This window comes from Thunnus maccoyii, chromosome 5 (assembly GCF_910596095.1).
Source record: "Thunnus maccoyii chromosome 5, fThuMac1.1, whole genome shotgun sequence".
NCBI lineage: Eukaryota > Metazoa > Chordata > Actinopteri > Scombriformes > Scombridae > Thunnus > Thunnus maccoyii.
In genome coordinates, this window is record NC_056537.1 from 24,051,320 (window position 1) to 24,068,066 (window position 16,747).

Below are 16,747 nucleotides of genomic sequence, written 5' to 3' on the forward strand. Positions count from 1 at the left end.
GAAAGAGGCATCTGCTGCCTTTTATGGCAAAGACTTGCCTGGGAGAACTTCACCAAGAACAGACAAAGCTGTGTGTGTGCGTGTGTAGTGAAGACCAGACTATGTACGTATGAGGGGAGGAGTGCTGGCATAGAGGAAGTTTTCTTTATCCTAAAATAAACTAATGGCTCCAGAATTTCACCTCCCCTTACCACACAAATGTTCGCAAGAAGAGGAGGAGGCGTTTGTATGGAAAATGATGAAATTACAGAGGGAGAGAGGCAGGAAATAGCTCAGTGAAACAGAATGTTTTCAAAAGGAAAAAGAAAGGAGGGGGGGGGGGGGGGACGAAAGAACCGACTTGAACCTTTCACAGGAGCCGAACACTTTTCTGAGGGGCTTAGCAAAGCCTTTGAAAAGTTGTGAGAGCTGACGGTATCTGTGGATGAAGCTCTTTCCTCGGGTAAAGCTCTTTCACATGATGGAACATGTAGCTCAAAGCACAAAACCACACAGACCACATGAATCTGTCTGCGCCCTCATGAGCAGGAAGAAGTTTTTTTTTTGTCTGTTTTTGTGCGGGAGAAGGAAGCAGAAAAAGATAAGAGAGAAATGATAGAAGAGGCACTGGAAAGAAAGAAGAGCAATTTAAAAATGTGAGTCAGAGTAGAGGTCATGAAGTGAGCTGAATGGGGAAACCAGGGGCAGAAAGATGAAGAGGAAGGGCAGAAAAAGATGAAAAGACAGGGTGAGGATGGGACTGTGAGGCCTGAGGCTTTTGACCCTGAACAATAGGCTGTTTGGACAGGTGAGGCTGGAGCCATGAGGAGGAAAGAAGGGAAAGAAATGCCTCTTAAAAAAAAAAGAAAGAAAGAAAAGAAAAACGCAGAGGGAAGAGCAGAGCAACATGAGAGAAAAGGTGAAACAGAAAGTGGCCAGTCATTAATAATTAGCCAGCGGTGTAATCTGCGGTGTCCTTGGTTTTTAAATCAGGCTGAAACAAGCTCAGGTGCCGCCTGACAGGAAGTGCCCAATACCCTTATGAATCATTACCCAACCAATGAGAACCTGAGCAGTGTGGTGTGTGTCAGTGGACGTGACAGACATGTAAAGGGGGGGGGGATCTTAAAGATTTACTAAGTAAAAGGCTGCAGGCTCTGTATGCGTCGACACGTTGACATGTTGTCCCGTGTCTGCTGAGGTGGAAAGCAGGCCGATGCTTCCTGTAGATGGGGATTGAAACTGCAAAGTGCTTTTGAACACTGTGCTCCGGCCAAAGGGCCTCGTGCTCCGCAGTCCTGTCATGTTTTGTAAGTGTTTATTAGTTCCCATGGATATCAGCTGGGCCTGCGTCAATCTACCTCCTCTCCTCATTCCTTTCTCTCCCCTCACTCACTCCCCCTCCCTTGTTATATATCCTTCCTCTCTCAATCTATTTCTATTGTGAATGTTATGCCTTTTTCCTGCAGAAAACCGACCAGCTCTCGCCTCTTTCCTGTAAACTCCACTACCCGTGGTGGCACAGCCTGAGTGAAAGTGAGAAGGGTTTTGGCCGCTGCTGGAAAATAGTGTTTATGATCCTTCGTCATTAGTGCTGTTACAACAGCTCCCGCCTGTCCAGGAGCCGGAGTCAGCCGTCTTTCGGGAATGGGGTGATCTGTCCGTGTGACTGGGAAGGAAAAGTGGTGGCGGAAAGCGAGAGCCAAGAACACATGGCTGGACTGCTGTGTTTAGACAGAGGGCGTGGGGAGAGGAGGGATGAGAGCTGGAGATAGAGGCGGTGAGAGCAAGACGGCGGAAATGAGGGTCAACAAAAGCACAATAAATTCACAGAGCGAACCGAAACTCCCTTGTCCTTAAACAAACCCAAATAACAGCAGCAGAGCCAAGAAGAGAAATTAAGATGGGATGGGGGGAGCTGGTGGAAAAGTTGGGGAAAAGGAACAGAGTCATTACAGGATGAGGTTATAGTTAGGGTCATAATTGCCCAAAATGTAGACGTTGGTGTGAAGGTCTAACTTTCACAGTCATGAAGAAGGAAGAATGTTGTGATTGCATTAGTCTGTATTTTGTGGCGACTGTCCCAGACAACTCAGTTTCTGTTTATTTGTTTCACTCATGTATCAAGCCTCTCAACCTTTGACCCCAGATTGCACAGCCTCCACTGATACAGACTGGGAGCAGGGGCTGGGGGGGGGGGGGGGGGGAGGTTACGGCCCTGGAAGTGCAGGAAGAGTGTGATATGACATCCCCGTGCTAAAACTAGCAGTGGAAGCACAAGGCGCTGGGGATGGCTGTCTGTGTGGAAGCTATAGACCCAACATTATGTCAGAGGTCAGAGTTAAAGGTCAGGTACAGCAACAGAGGACCCTTTGTTTAGTCTGTTGAGGTTCCTGTGAATCCAGTGGTTGTAGAAGTTGTGGAAAGTTTTGAGTTTTGTGACGAATTTTCTGCGATTTTGTGATTTCAAAGAGTTCATATGTTTCATACATGGATCTGAGCTCAGGCTACTGTATCTACATAAGTTTCTGTCTGCAAAAGCTCAGTAGCTTTTTCCATTTATAGTGCATTTAATACGAAATAACTTCCCTTTTCATCAAGTGGAACTTACCTGCAGAACCAACTTGAACAGAACGGATTTGTATTTTCGCTTATTTCGCTCAGCATTTGTCCGCCATATTTAGAAATCTGGTTGGTTCCTATGTTTTTACTGTGGCATGATGTAGGCCTCGCTGCAAAATTCTTATGCTTGAAGTCCAGCAAAAAGATTGCATTGCTTCCCATATTTTATAGTGTCCGATTAAACTATCAACTTACAAAATTCTTCAACTCTTGTGCATTTTCTTAACCTGTTCTCCTCTTGTCTGTGTTGCAGGAAGTCGAAGACGAAGCCAAATGGAAAGAAGCCTCCGGCAGAAGAGAAGAAGCAGTACTTGGAGCCGGAGTTCACAAAAATCCGCGTGGTGGACTTCGACCTCAAGGAGCTGGTGGTGCTGCCCAGAGAGATAGACCTCAACGAATGGCTAGCCAGCAACAGTGAGTGACTGTGATTGTGGTTGTTGTTAATGATAGAATATGCGAAGCTCAAAGAGACCAAAAGAAAAACCAAACCAGGAGTTTTCTTTATTTGCAGCCAACAGAAACCACTACTGTAATAGAAATCAACAATATGGCAGACTTACATAGTCCTTGTTAAAATGTGAAAAAGGGGCCCATTATCTTATTTGTGACATAAAAATTCCTTTGTCAGGCTCCGGAACTTATTTCAAATTTTCCTCAGGGGTTTGGAATTGTTTTTCCAAGTCGGTATGCACTTGTCATCTGGAGATGACGAGATGTTCCAGTGGTGCCGGAGCTACAGCTCTGAGGGAGCCAAAACCCTTAACATGTTCCAGGCCTGGCACAGCACCGAGCCTCTTCCCAGTAACACCACACACCGCTTCCTTAAACACCGATCGTTTACCGCCAGCCCAGCGCAGCGTTTTAACTCTTATTGATATTTATAGTTGTCATTATAAGAGTAATTTCTGGAGTTTTGGAAACTCACCGCGGCCCAGCTGCTTGATCGATCTCATGGCGGCTCTTTATTTTGTCTGTCTCCCAGACTTTGTTATGGTAACGTATCCGAACCAGCCAGGTGCTCGCAGGGGAAAAGGAGAAAACAAGCATTCTTTTTTCCTTTTTATTTTAGGCTGATAAAACTCTGTTATATAAAACAGATGGGACATGTTTTCACGTGTTCGTGTATTTTTCCCCGTGAGAATGGAAGCTACATAAGCTGGCTTGTATTAACTTGTATCAAACACTAATTGGGTTTTAGTTTGAGCTCAAACAATGGGGCTGAGTGATGTTTTGATTACATTGGGGTTTTTTTTAACCGGATCAATAATGATTGGTGCCATTCAATTTTACCCATAAGTATAAACCAACAGTATGTTCACTGAATACTTCCCCACTTGGTGGTTGCTTGTCAAGCAGGAAAAGAGGGGTTGGGTCGATCCATACAGAAAAACCACGACTATAGGAGATCACAATGAAAGTCATTTCACACACTGTAGCATGATATATGAATATCTGCTCAACATGACAGAAAATCCCAGGCCTGTTCTCACAAATCAGAGCCAGATCTGTAGACCTACTGCTCAGAGAGGTTCAGTGCAGAAGCTGAAACATAATTATATAAAACGATTTTAAAGGGCTGCCTATGTTGTTCAGACCTCCCAAGATTCATCAAGTAGAAACTGTGTTGTAGCTACTCAACATGAGAAAAACAAATTTTGGGACAAAATTAGCAACAACAAAAGTCACTGGACCAACTAGAAATGGGAAGAAATAATAAAACGAAGTCAGCCATGACTTTTACGTCACTATATAGTAGATTTTTCCACTTCATTCAAACCTCGTGAGCTGCAGGCAGAAGGTGTGGCTGTCACAACACTGCTGCAAGTCAAGAACTGAAGCTCTGCATGAGGCTCCATATGATTAGAATTCATGGAACTACAATATGTGTAAATATTGAAAAGTCAAGTAAATATCCAAACTTGGCCCATTTATTCAATGATTTTAGCCAATCAGGAGCATATGTTGTATTTGAAAATGTATGTTTAATGAAACACTGTGTATAAATCGCTCAGCCCAACAAAAAAAGCTCATTAACAACCAATGTTATCTTAAAGTGCTACAAAATGATTGAGAATCCATTTTCAGCTTCCCTGATATATTGTGGCAGGCTATAGTTAAATTACTTTGTTGCAATAGAAGGACAAGAGATTTCCTCATACTGAGTCAACTCTGGATTTGCCTAATGCTTTTGTTTTGCGGCACAACAGGGTGTGAAGAGGCAGAAATACCTGTTTTTGCTTTAAATGACTGGAGCAACAAGTTAAATACTTGCCTACCACCGCCTCCCATTTCTCTCTGTCTCTTTTCTTTGTTGTTGTTTTTTTCTATGTGTTTTTGAAGCACACTCATCGTTGAAGGATGTAGTGACTTGATGGATTAGTGTGTGCATGTGACTGTGCTACTGATAACGATGACAGATACAAGACAGAAAACATGAGTATAGGTGTGTCTTCAAAACGTGACACAAATATGTTGCTTTATTTCCTGGCACTATTTTAGCCATTTATTGATTTATTGATTTATTCCTGTGTAGCAACCTGAATAACACAAATTCTCTTCTTGTGTTTGTTACAGCGACAACATTCTTCAATCTTATCAACCTGCAGTACAGCACCATCTCAGAGTTCTGCACTGGGGACACCTGTCAAGCCATGACGGCATGCAACACGTAAGTTATCTGCACCGCTTTTGGTTTATTCATCGCTCACCTGCCGAGGCCCATTGGTTTATTTATCAGAAATCTAGTGTCTCTTCCCTGGGTCAAAACCCAGAGGGATGTAATCAGGTTAATTTTGCTCTTTTAACTGCCCGCACAGTCCGTCGTGGAATGCGCAGTATGCAGCTTTAATGTACTGCAGTGAGCACGGGCGGCAACGCTGTCAACGACCTGCAGCTTGCAACTGTGCGAAGACTGTGCTTTTGTGTTTCTTTTAATGTCCCAGTGTGTTAAACATATGTTTATCTAGTCACAATAGTCAAGCTGTATATTTACAGAGCTGCAGTACAACAAGTATGGCACCTTTGTGTCCTCATGCTGCCTGCGTCTGTGTTGCAGCATATTTAAAGAATGCATTGGCAACACAGACCACTGTGAGCCTAAATAAAGTCAAGATAACAACTTTTTACTCACTTTTGGGGGGGGGTTATCTCTGTTTACTGGTCAGGAAACTGCTAATTGCCACTTCCTTACTCTGTGATAATGTGATTATTTTAGAAGATGCACAGATGGTTGGTGGGTGCTCTGCCTCAAAAAACAGCAATGTCTACACAAACAAAGTCAGGAAACAACACTCCAGAGGTCAAAAACAGCAAAAGAAAATCACCTCATGTTTTAGTCCATAATCTGTGTTACATAGATTATGTTCATGCTTGTGGTGGAGGTGTAGACTTTTTTAACTAGTGGATGAATTTAATTGAAGTATTCCAATGTCTGAAGAAGGTAAAGGAGCCACACTATGAATATATAGTATGTTAAAAGTAGGAAAGTAGGCCATGCATTCATAACTGTAAATTCCATTTGAGATCCATCATGTTACAAACACATCCGGTGCAGCTGCTGCTTTAGGTTTAGTTTATATCACATCCGACCATCAAACAATAACAAAATGAAGACATGTTAGTGACGGACCTGATGTAGCTTCACCTTTAATCCCCTGTGGTCCTGCCTGTGCCTCATGCTGGTATGCGAAGTCTGCTAACATCATCATCACATATTCACGTCACGCACACATTATAGATGAAGTGTTTAAAAAAGGATAATCATAACACGGAGGCATATTCATTCCATGTGAACAGAGGGGAGGTGACTAACTGTAAGTATTTATCTAACTAGTTTGCCCTGTCAGGGCAGGGTGCCGTCTTTATGTATGAGCCCTTCATTCCCCGTGTGTATACCGAAGGCTGGAAAAACCAGATTACCCACACTTTTCGAAACAGCAGCACTCACTACAGAGCTCTTAACACATTACATACAAGTGCACTCACACACCCACGCTCGTACACAAGACAAAATTGTGACAATGACAAACGAAACAACTCTTGAGAAATGACACACATATGACAGATCTGCTGCGATAGAGCAACCTGTCACGAGTTGACCTCTGTCAACAGTGGATTTTTCCACTGCTGTCACCTTAAAGCTACTGCTGCTAACCCACACCCTGAGAAATGAAAGACGCAAACGTGTTTCGCCTGCGGTATGTGAAGAGAGGACAGAGCAGAGGCGATTAACATGTTTACGTTTGTCTGTTGAGCTGTGGGGAGTTATAGAAGCAGCACGTTAATCAGGAGGAAAAACACATTAACGCACTTTTTAATTTGTCTCACAGCTTCATTCCAGAATTAGATATAATGTTTAATGTATTTTAGTTTCTTTCACCTTCCTCCGCTGCCCAACACTCCGCACCCCGCCCTTTCCTGCCCATGCAGGACCTGGCACCCGTGCCCCCCTCTGTGGTGAAAACTGACTGAGCCACAGTCACAGCAGCGTCAGTGCCCCTGCCCGAAGGCAGAGCTCAGCACTATTTTTGGAAGAAAATGTTTCCATGAGCTATGAGGGAACGGAACCATTTGGTAGCTATTTAGACCCATTTTGTATGGGTGGGTGGATAGATGGGTGTGTGTATGGGTGTCTGTGTGTGTGTGTGTGTGTGTGTGTGTGTGAGAGAGAGACGGAGAGAGATGTGTAGTAATATGCTTTTACTGTTCATTAGTGTTATTTTCTGATAGTCTTTTTTATTTTGGGTTTGTTTGTTAAAACACACAGATTCATTAACAAATCTCTTATTTCTCATCAGCAAAGAGCAGCGTTTAAGACATATGATGTCATTTAGCTTCATAGCAAACATGTAATCTATCTGGAAACACCTGAACTTTTAGTTGGATTTGCTTTTACATCCTCTAAACATACACATTGTGCAGATGCAGCCAAATATCATATAGCCATAAAGCAGCAGCTCACCACCCAGATCAGCAGCTATACACACAGTTGACAGAGAAGAAAGAAAAAAAAGACGTTAATCAGAAAGATAAAAACAATGAAATGACTATAAGCTTAAAAAACTATGTGGAATTGTTAATAAAGGCATGAATAAATGATTATAAACACCTAAACAAAGGAGTCATACATCAAACTCCAACCCTTGCATCAACAGTCTGTATAGCGACGTGGCCATAGTTTCATCATATCAGGGTGTCTCAGTGGGGATGAAGGAATGGGGTAGTCATATTTGTAGTTAAGTCAGCGTCTCTCTCCCACATACAAACACACAGTCTAATCCTGTGTGAGTAAGTGTATTGTAAGCGTCTGATTCTGCTGCTGTGGTCAGTAGGTCCCCTCCTGCAGGGTCAGTAATGTGGATGCTTTACATTCTTCAGGATTTGTAATGTCTGCCCCACTGCCTCCCAGACCAACACTACTCACAGCATCACTCCTCGCACCCTACTTCTTAATTGACCTTTTGTTCGGCTCGTCGTTCCGTCTCCGTCTCACCGGTTTTGTTTTGTCTCCTCCTCCGTTAGCTCGCTAATAACCGCCCGCTGCTCGTTCATCTATCTCTTAGGTGATCTGCTAGCGTGACCAGATCCGTGCTGCTGACCTGCTGTTTGACTTTTGCTCACCGCTCGCTTACAATTCAGCTATCTGGGTCAGCCCCTCCGGAAATGTTTGACCCGCAGCGGGACTGGCCCGGGGACTGAGGGGCGGGGGTGGGGGCGTGGGGGATCAGTGTCCCGTTAACTCCCGTGACAACAGGGAATTTGGCCCAATCAGGAAATTAAAGCTCCAGGGCACGGGGTTCACCAAGTCCACTGGAATGAAAACATGCAAACTTGATATCTGGATAAGAGTGTCGGTATGAGTCACAAGATGGTTTATAGACCAGTGCGCAGGTTTCTCTGGTCCGTATCTTCATTCAAAATGAGACGTCATTGGGATTATGGGTTTTCCCTAATGAGGAAATAGATCAGGTTAATGCCTCATAGGCCAATTATGTCTCATAGGTCACCTGTATGTTGGTTCTCTTCCTGCTTGAATGAATACTTTCACTGTTTAAGTTCCAGGAAATACTGTTTGTGTCTGAGCTGCTCCCGCTCTCACCACAAACATTCTTTAGTAAACATTCATGATGATTAATTAAAACCTCAGTCACACTTGTGTAATAGTATCCTGTAACTTTTGTAATTATTGCACAATGTCATTATGAAAGGTGTACGTGACAGGTTTTTCTTTCCTTATGTTTCTCTCTAGAATATACTACTGGTATGACGAGAGGGGGAAGAAGACGAAGTGCACTGCTCCGCAATATGTCGACTTTGTTATGAGTCTTTGTCAGAAACTGGTCACAGACGAGGAAATCTTTCCTACAAAATACGGTGAGTGTCCCTCCTCTGCCTCTTAGGTGCCAAAGACCCCAAGAGATTGCTGATGTTGTTCCGCTGCCCCCTGCTGCTTCAGATGTTGGAGTTCAGGGACAGAGTGAAGGAGCGGTGGTCCTACAAGACACATTTAAATGTTAGACTTTTAGCAATTAAAGCATACGTCTAGTGATATTCTATATTTTTGTTATTGTCAACAAATCCCATGAAAAGAAACAATCCGACAATTAATTGATCCTGCTAACCCTGCCACAATACTGAACACATGCACTATAGTTCATTTTCAGTTACATCGTTATCCTGCTGCTGTAAAGTGTGTATTCATCCGTAACTGAAGGTAGTCCCCTATAAATGCACTATTTTCTCCTGTTTTAGTAACATTTGATTAAAAACTACAGTGCCTAGCTGTTTAAGAAAATTACTGAGCCTTTAAAGAAATGAAACTATGTATTTATAACCAGCTTTTAAATATTTATGTCATCAGAAGGAATGGCTGGGCTTGGTGCTGAGAGCCACAGACAGGGTAGAGAAGACGAAAAGTATTGAGAGACAGACTAACAGATTGTTGGTTTTGGTCTTTCCATGAAGTCTGTTGACAATAAGAGAACTATAAAAGAACGCCGTCTTCAAGATCCCCTTCAGATATGTTTTAAAACGTGTAGAAACGTGTAGAAAACTAGTTCTTAAAATCATATATCCTCCCTCATAGGAAAATCCAAAATCTATTGTTCATTTCGATGTCTCGTAATTCACTGTAAAGTCCAGGCTTCAAGTTTCTACATCACACTTGTGTAAGTTGTATACTGGACCATGGTTGGCCCCAAACTAGTTGTGATGTCACAAATCATGCTCATAGGTAGACACCTTAAACTCAGATTTTCTGTGCAGACAACCTTTCCACTTTGAGCAGATGAATACATCATTCTGCACAGTGAAGCACAAACATACAACTGTAGGAACAAGAAGAAAAACACATTTTTAAGTGGAGGCAGACTTAAAATATTTTCTCCCCTGTGGTGATTCCAGCTCCTAATCCCGTCTCTCCTGTCTGCTTTTGTTTCCTCTTTTCTCCCCTCAGGCAAAGAATTCCCCAACTCCTTTGAGTCCTTGGTAAAGAAGATCTGCCGGTACCTGTTCCACGTGCTGGCTCACCTCTACTGGGCGCACTTTAAAGAGACGGTGGCTCTGGACCTGCAGGGCCACTTGAACACTCTGTATGCACATTTCATCGTTTTCGTAAGGGAATTCAACCTGGTCGACCCCAAGGAGACCTGTATCATGGACGACCTGTCCGAAATCCTCTGCACCCCCGCCCCGCCACCCGCACCGGCCTCCTCTGCCCCAGCCTCAGCGCCCTCCCCCTCTTCACAAAACCACGTGACGGAGAGATGAGCAGGGGCGGCAGCGAGACACCAGCCCCGGGGGTGATAGAAGATAAGATAGAGGAGAGAAGGAAAGACAGCCTGGCCCCCTTCCTTGGTGCCAGCAGGACTTAAGAGACCTTCCACTACCCTTGTATTTCGCTACGACACCAACCAACCAGCCGGAAGGAAGGGGGGGGAGGGTTTTCAGGGGGTTTGGGGTGGCGGGGAGGGGTTTGTCACGCCAGCAGGAATTGGCGTGAGCGTTCCTCCCAGGGGCAAATCCCTCCCATCTTCTCTGCAATTTAAACTAGGAACAAAAAAGTATGTGTATGTTTTTATTTTTTGGTTTTATTTCACTTTTATTTTTGTTGAAGTTTTATTCAGTTTTATTTTTTGTTTGTTGGGGGGGAGGGGGGTGCAGCGTGTCCGTCGGCCCTTCGCCTCCCTCTATCCTCTGCCTAACATACAGTACAGGAAGGGGGCTCTGCTTTGCTTCGACCTACTATTGTACAGTGTTGTTAATGTGTGGAGAAGAGGCATCTCTGCTGACCTGCGGGCTCGTCCTTCCCCTCTCTCCGGCGGCAGGAGGCAGCCTGCGGGCGCACGGCCACCACGCCGGCCAGTAGAGAGCCACGTTACTGCCTGACGGGGTGATACTTAGCCAATCACTGTTTGGGTTGTTTATGTGGGGGATGATTAAAGCGCTTCCTACTCAGGACCTGAGAGAATACGTCACTGCTGCCAGGAGAGAAGTCACTCTCTTTTCATTCTCTGTCCCTTGTTCACCAGACTGCTCAGTCCTCCGTTTTACAGATCGTGTATAACTACAGTATAGCCACATAATCACCTGGTGTACCCCTAACAAACATGTCCCAGAGCCAACCTGTAGAGGGCAGCAGAGATGTAGAGAACGCCACAGAAACAGGGAGACAGAGAAGAAAATATAAAGATTGTATATTAGATATTTAATCTGACCAGAGAATCGACACTTTGAGACAGACTGGTGCGGCTGAGTCGGAGGCCGTTTTTTTTGCTGGTGTTCAGCACAGCAGCTTCCCCTTAAACCACCAACACCACCCCCACACCCACTCCAGCAGCTCAGAAGGACAAAGACATGAGGTAATGTCTGCAGGCCCAGAGAGGGAGACGGAAAGAGGGGTGAGAGCGATGGTGTGGAGCTGCTCTGCTGTTTCACAGTCACTAAAAATCTCCTCTTCTGTTTTTTTTTTTTTGGTTTTGTTTTTACATGTCCCTTTAAATTTGCTTTTTAAAAAGATTATCAGAGGAAAATTAGTTTGGAAATAATAACAATAATGGTATCATTACACATGTATAGAAAATGCACAGTCTGCTTGGACTTTACTGTACAAAGAATCGCAAGCGGGTTCTGTCAGACAGCCTCTGTATGGAGGAGGATTGGGTTTATAATTCTCCTTTTTTATTTATTTTAATTTTTTTTTTTTTTGCAGGGTTCTTCAGTTCTGGCTCTCGTTTTTATGTATTTTAATTATTAACTAAGTTAAAAGCAATTTAATATTTTAAGCTCTGCGGATTATAATCTAATAAAAGAGAGAAATGCCATCCTGTGTGTATGTGTCTTTTGTTTATGTAAACGATGCAAAAGGAAGAAAACATGAGTGACTTGTGTGTCGGGTCATGAAAATGTTGCTATTTTTAAAGGGGGTTTCCACAAATTTTACACACGAAGCTCAGTTTACTTATCATGAGTGGTGCTATTCATCTTGAGAACAGTTGTATAACATCGTCTGTGGCTGAGGAGGAGCCTTGTCAAGAAGAAAATAATCAATGATGTCATAATGATGTCTTACAAACTGGAAGTGTGGGGAGTGCCAGGCGTTAACCAGCAGTGATGGAAAAGTTGCATCATGGGAAATGTAGGATCCAGTATTTTTGGAGCTTAAACCATAAAATAGGGACTAAAAATCAGGATATAGCTGCCTCTGGGCCTCTATTTTGTTCGTTCGGTCTCATGTAGAGCACAACTGAGAAATCAGCCAGAAGTGTTATGTTGTATTACTATTAATTCATCACTGATACAGAATATCTGTACTGACATATTTGTCAGCTGATGAATAAGAAATCGCAGTACAGAAATGCCAATAACATGTTTGAAGTAATTTAGGCAACTTGTCCACCAGAATGATATTAATTAATGTCAATTAATTAATTAATGACAAGTTTATTTCTTGTCTGTAAAACATCTGACACGTTATTGATTTCAGTCTCTTTTTTTTTTTTTTTTACAAAAACACATCACTAAATTTTATACATATATATTTTTCAAATTTGGTTATAAAAGAACTATTAGGCAATAATATCACCAGACTTTTTTGAATGAAATATTGATATTGGACTTTAATGAAGTGCAATACTAAATTGTGCACCTTTAAATCTCGTTTGTCCATCCACAACACACTTTACGTGAAGCTTTCTCCTTTATTTCTTCGGATTGTTTTGCATGCTGTCACAATTAAACATAAATAGAATTGTGTGTAGAAAAAAAGATTAAACATCCAAACTTCTTTGTCTTCATTCTAGATATCAGGACTCATCAGTCTGATTAACAGTCACATCTCATAAACCTCAGTGCATTCTTATCTGTGCATTTCCACACTGACCCTGAGTAAACAGCACGTTGATGTGTTTATGCGTTTGACTGCATGGTGAAATATAACAAGACATCCCATAATGTAGTCTATTATTAATAAATATGATTTTTGTCATTTAATAATCATCATAACTTAATAATTATTCTTCATTCATTCTCATACAAAATGCTGGCAGACATGTTTACACAGATCATCAGTTCTCTAGGTGTCCAGCCTGGAGCGCCGGGCCGCCTTGGACCCCCGCCGCCTTGCCACAGACGCCCGCAAGGTGACGCCCTCGGTCAGTTTAAAGCGAGCGATGCCTCCCGCCTCATCCAGTCTCTTTGCGCTGCAGCAAGGCGTCGGTACCTTCATGGTGTTGCCGAACTTGGAGTAGTCTACCGCGTACATGCCATCCTCTTCGGACACGGTGGGTACGAAGCGCTGCCCCCACAGGATCTCCTCCGACACGTAGGAGGTCCTGGCCTGAGTGGTGATGCCGGTGGTCTCCACCACCCCCTCCAGCACCACGACCACCTCTATGTCCTCGTGCTGCAGGTTGGTGGAGGATAGCTCATACAGAGGGCTGCCCTTGTCGATCACGTGGCAGATGATGAGGGGGGAAACCAGGAAGATGCCGTTGGTGCCCACCGGGTTATCCATGTGGATGTCGATCTGGTCCAGAGGTATCACCTCTCCCTCCTCGGTGGTGGATCTCCTAACCACCTGCATCCGCACGGAGGCGCTGATGATCATACTTTTCCTCAGGTCCCCGATGCGGATCATGAAGCAGAGCTTGTTGTTTCGGACGGAGATGACGGCATGCTTGCTGAAAATGAGCGTCTCTGCGCGCCGGTTCGCTTGCGCAGTTTTCATGAAGATGCATCCGAGCATGATGGCGTTGATGACCAGCCCAACGATGTTCTGCACAATCAGGATGATGATGGCGGAGATGCACTCCTCCGTGATCATCCTCCCCCCGAAGCCGATGGTCACCTGGACCTCTATGGAGAAGAGGAAAGCGGAAGCGAATGAGTCAATTTCCGTTACGCACGGGACAAAGTCTTCTCCGTTCTGGTCCAAGTCGCCGTGCGCAAAGGCGACGAGCCACCAGACCATCCCGAAAAGAAGCCAGCTGCACAGGAAAGACATGGTGAAAATGATGATGGTGTGTAACCATTTTAAATCCACCAGAGTGGTGAAGACGTCCTGCAAGAATCGGCCCTGTTCTCGGATGTTGGTGTGAGCCACATTGCAGGTGCCGTTCTTGGAGACGAACCGGGCTTTTCTCGGTTTCGCCTTAAACTTGGGTGTCCTCAGCTCATCCTCAGCCAAACGTGTCAGGAAATAATCCTCAGGAATGAGTCCTTTCCTGGACAACATAGCGCTCCCATACTATGCCCCCAGAGCCTTTTGGCTTTGAAGGCACTGATGCGTGAATGAATTAATTTCTTCTCTCCCGGTGCCTTTTCTTACCAATCGGCGCTCATTCGTATCAGCTCGGCGGCAGCTGTCGTGCAAAGGAGGGGGAGTCTTGTTGTCCGTTTTCTGGAGGTATGTGCGCTCCTCACGTTGCCTCCAGATCAGGCGCTTCTCAACCGCCAAGTCCCATGAGAAGATTCTTCTTCCAGCACCGCAGCTGCCGCCGTCACTCACTCACAACACCGACAGACCGGGCATAGCTGCGCCACGCCGCCCCGTCCCATTGTCAGTCAGCCCACTGGTTTTGCGCACTCGGACTCAAAGGAAATTTAGTGTGATGCCAAATGTTGCAGGAGTTTAGCGGGCCTCTGAGCTAAGTTTTATCACCTTTGGATGAGAAGGGTGGCTTTAGTGGCGCAGTCGCCTCCGTGCTGACTCCGCCACTTCACTGCAGCTCGGTAACGTGAGATGGGGACGCTGTGAGGTGAAGAGGCAGTCCCTCCCTCCACCATCTCTGGTGCCCTTCCTGTGATTTTCATTGAGAATGCAGGAATGGGTTCATTACGCATTAAAAACAGTTATTTTGTGCAGCAGTGCCACAGGCAGCTCACATTCTGGATATATGGGTTAAATATAGGGCACTCTACAGTAAATCATCCTCAGGCTGTTTGCTATAAACTTCAACAGCTATATAATTGAAGAAAGAGGGCTGTTCAACCACACGGGTCAGATTTAATCTTTTAACTACTATGTTTTATTATGGTGACCGCTGGCCACTGTGTACTGCTGGCATCCAGATGACTTTCTAATGTCAGATGTCAGTCTTGGCTGCAGCAGGCGCAGCCACTCATCCCACTGTGACAGCCACCAGTATATGAGGATGATCATGTGTTTCTGGCTTCTGTTCCTGTGCTTCAATCCAGGATATTTTAAACCTGCAATTGACCGATGACTCATTTGTTTTAACAGTGTCACATACACATGCACACAAAAAAACCCACTTCCCTCACTTTAAGTCACTTTCTCCAAACCATTCCAAATAAAAACCACCGATTTAAATGATAATTTATGTTTTATTAACAAAGAATTAACATTTTTATATACAAATATAATACAACATGATTAAAAAATAAAGGAAATATATTCCAGGGAGCAATTGCACTTTGAATGTCTTCCTTTAATGCTTCCTCTCCCTCTTCTTGTGCTACTTGTCTGCTCGCACGAAGGAGGCGAAGACGCTGTCCTCCTTCTCCAGCAGGGCCTGGGGCCTGTCATACTCCAGGATGATTCCCCGCTTCATCACAATCACCAGGTCGGCATTCAGGATGGTGTGGACGCGATGCTGTGCAGCGGAGGGGGAGAGGTCATGCATGGTCTCAGTGATCAGATCACAACTGTGAGAGCACGGCAAGACATTTGTTTCTAATTCAGGCTCAAAAATCCTGAATCATAAAAAGTCGATGCTTTATTGTACATCCGTAAGATATATATGAGCCAGAAACTGCTTTGTGATGCTGTCATTAAACTGGTGGTTAAGGCAGGACGTGAATTAAGACATTCTGGTCTCACAGGGAGACACCATCACCCTGCATTCAGTAAAATGTTTCTCTCAACTACGTCATCTTATTAATGAAATAATCTACAGGACCTAGGAGCACATGTTCCCCCTGAAAACCTGACATCATCAGCTCTGTTCCCCGCTGCATTTCCTCATCTGTTCTCAGTGCAGTCCTGCAACTGTTTAATGTCTGAGCTGCATTTGTCTGCAGCTCTGTATCAGTTTACAAGAACTGCATCAGCAGTGCAGATAAAAGTTAGCGCTCTCAGGGGGGGAAAGGGAGAGCTGCATGCGTTACTGGAAAAAGCGGAGGGCACGATACTCACTGCAATTATAACTACTGTTCGGTCAGCAAAAGCAGTCATCACCACTTTCTGCAGGATGCTCTCCTGTGGGGACAGAGGCAGAGAGAGAGAGAGAGGAGGTTGACTATGACAAAGAAACACTCATAGATTCAATATAACCTTCCGCTGTATAAATACACACACACACATCTTTACATGAACTAAGACAAGTTTCACCAGCTGCTCTGGTTTAAAATACTTCAATTTGTTCTCATGACTAGATGTTCAAAATGATCGCTGCTGTTATAAATCATCTTAAATATCTGTAAATGTTTGTGCCCGAAACACAGTAAACACTCCTCCTGCATTGTTTGCAATGGAAAGACACGTTGTTGTATGTTTCGCTCACTTCAGAGGTTCTTGAGGCTTATTTTTCAAAATGTCACCTCTCTTGTTCCTCATCATCTGAGCTCGCTGACTCTGTTGGGTCCATGAATAAAAGCTCAGCTCTGTTTGCTGGAGGGCAGCAGTGCT

At 44.2% G+C, this 16,747-nt stretch overlaps 3 protein-coding genes across 6 annotated transcripts in view; 1 reads left to right on the plus strand and 2 right to left on the minus strand.

Annotated features, from left to right (window-relative positions):
- Window positions 1-11,642, plus strand: part of mob2a (MOB kinase activator 2a) — a 65,055-nt gene extending 53,413 nt beyond the window's left edge. For all 4 annotated transcript variants that reach the window (XM_042411449.1, XM_042411447.1, XM_042411448.1 and 1 more), the window contains exons 2-5: window positions 2,855-3,015; window positions 5,176-5,269; window positions 8,849-8,973; window positions 10,055-11,642. In XM_042411449.1, coding sequence (XP_042267383.1) covers window positions 2,855-3,015; window positions 5,176-5,269; window positions 8,849-8,973; window positions 10,055-10,368 — 694 coding nt within the window. In that variant the 3' untranslated portion in view covers window positions 10,369-11,642. The remainder of the gene's footprint in view (window positions 1-2,854; window positions 3,016-5,175; window positions 5,270-8,848; window positions 8,974-10,054) is intronic.
- A 1,016-nt stretch (window positions 11,643-12,658) lies between these two features.
- Window positions 12,659-15,088, minus strand: kcnj11 (potassium inwardly rectifying channel subfamily J member 11). The gene has a single exon (XM_042411405.1). The coding sequence runs from the start codon at window positions 14,330-14,332 to the stop codon at window positions 13,172-13,174; it is 1,161 nt and encodes a 386-aa protein (XP_042267339.1). The 5' UTR covers window positions 14,333-15,088; the 3' UTR covers window positions 12,659-13,171.
- Window positions 15,089-15,163: 75 nt separating this feature from the next.
- abcc8 (ATP-binding cassette, sub-family C (CFTR/MRP), member 8) overlaps window positions 15,164-16,747 on the minus strand; it is a 62,823-nt gene continuing 61,239 nt past the window's right edge. The window contains exons 38-39 of the mRNA XM_042411404.1: window positions 16,256-16,318; window positions 15,164-15,713 (exon numbers count right to left, since the gene is read on the minus strand). Of these exons, the coding sequence (XP_042267338.1) occupies window positions 15,576-15,713; window positions 16,256-16,318 (201 nt within the window). The 3' untranslated portion in view covers window positions 15,164-15,575. The remainder of the gene's footprint in view (window positions 15,714-16,255; window positions 16,319-16,747) is intronic.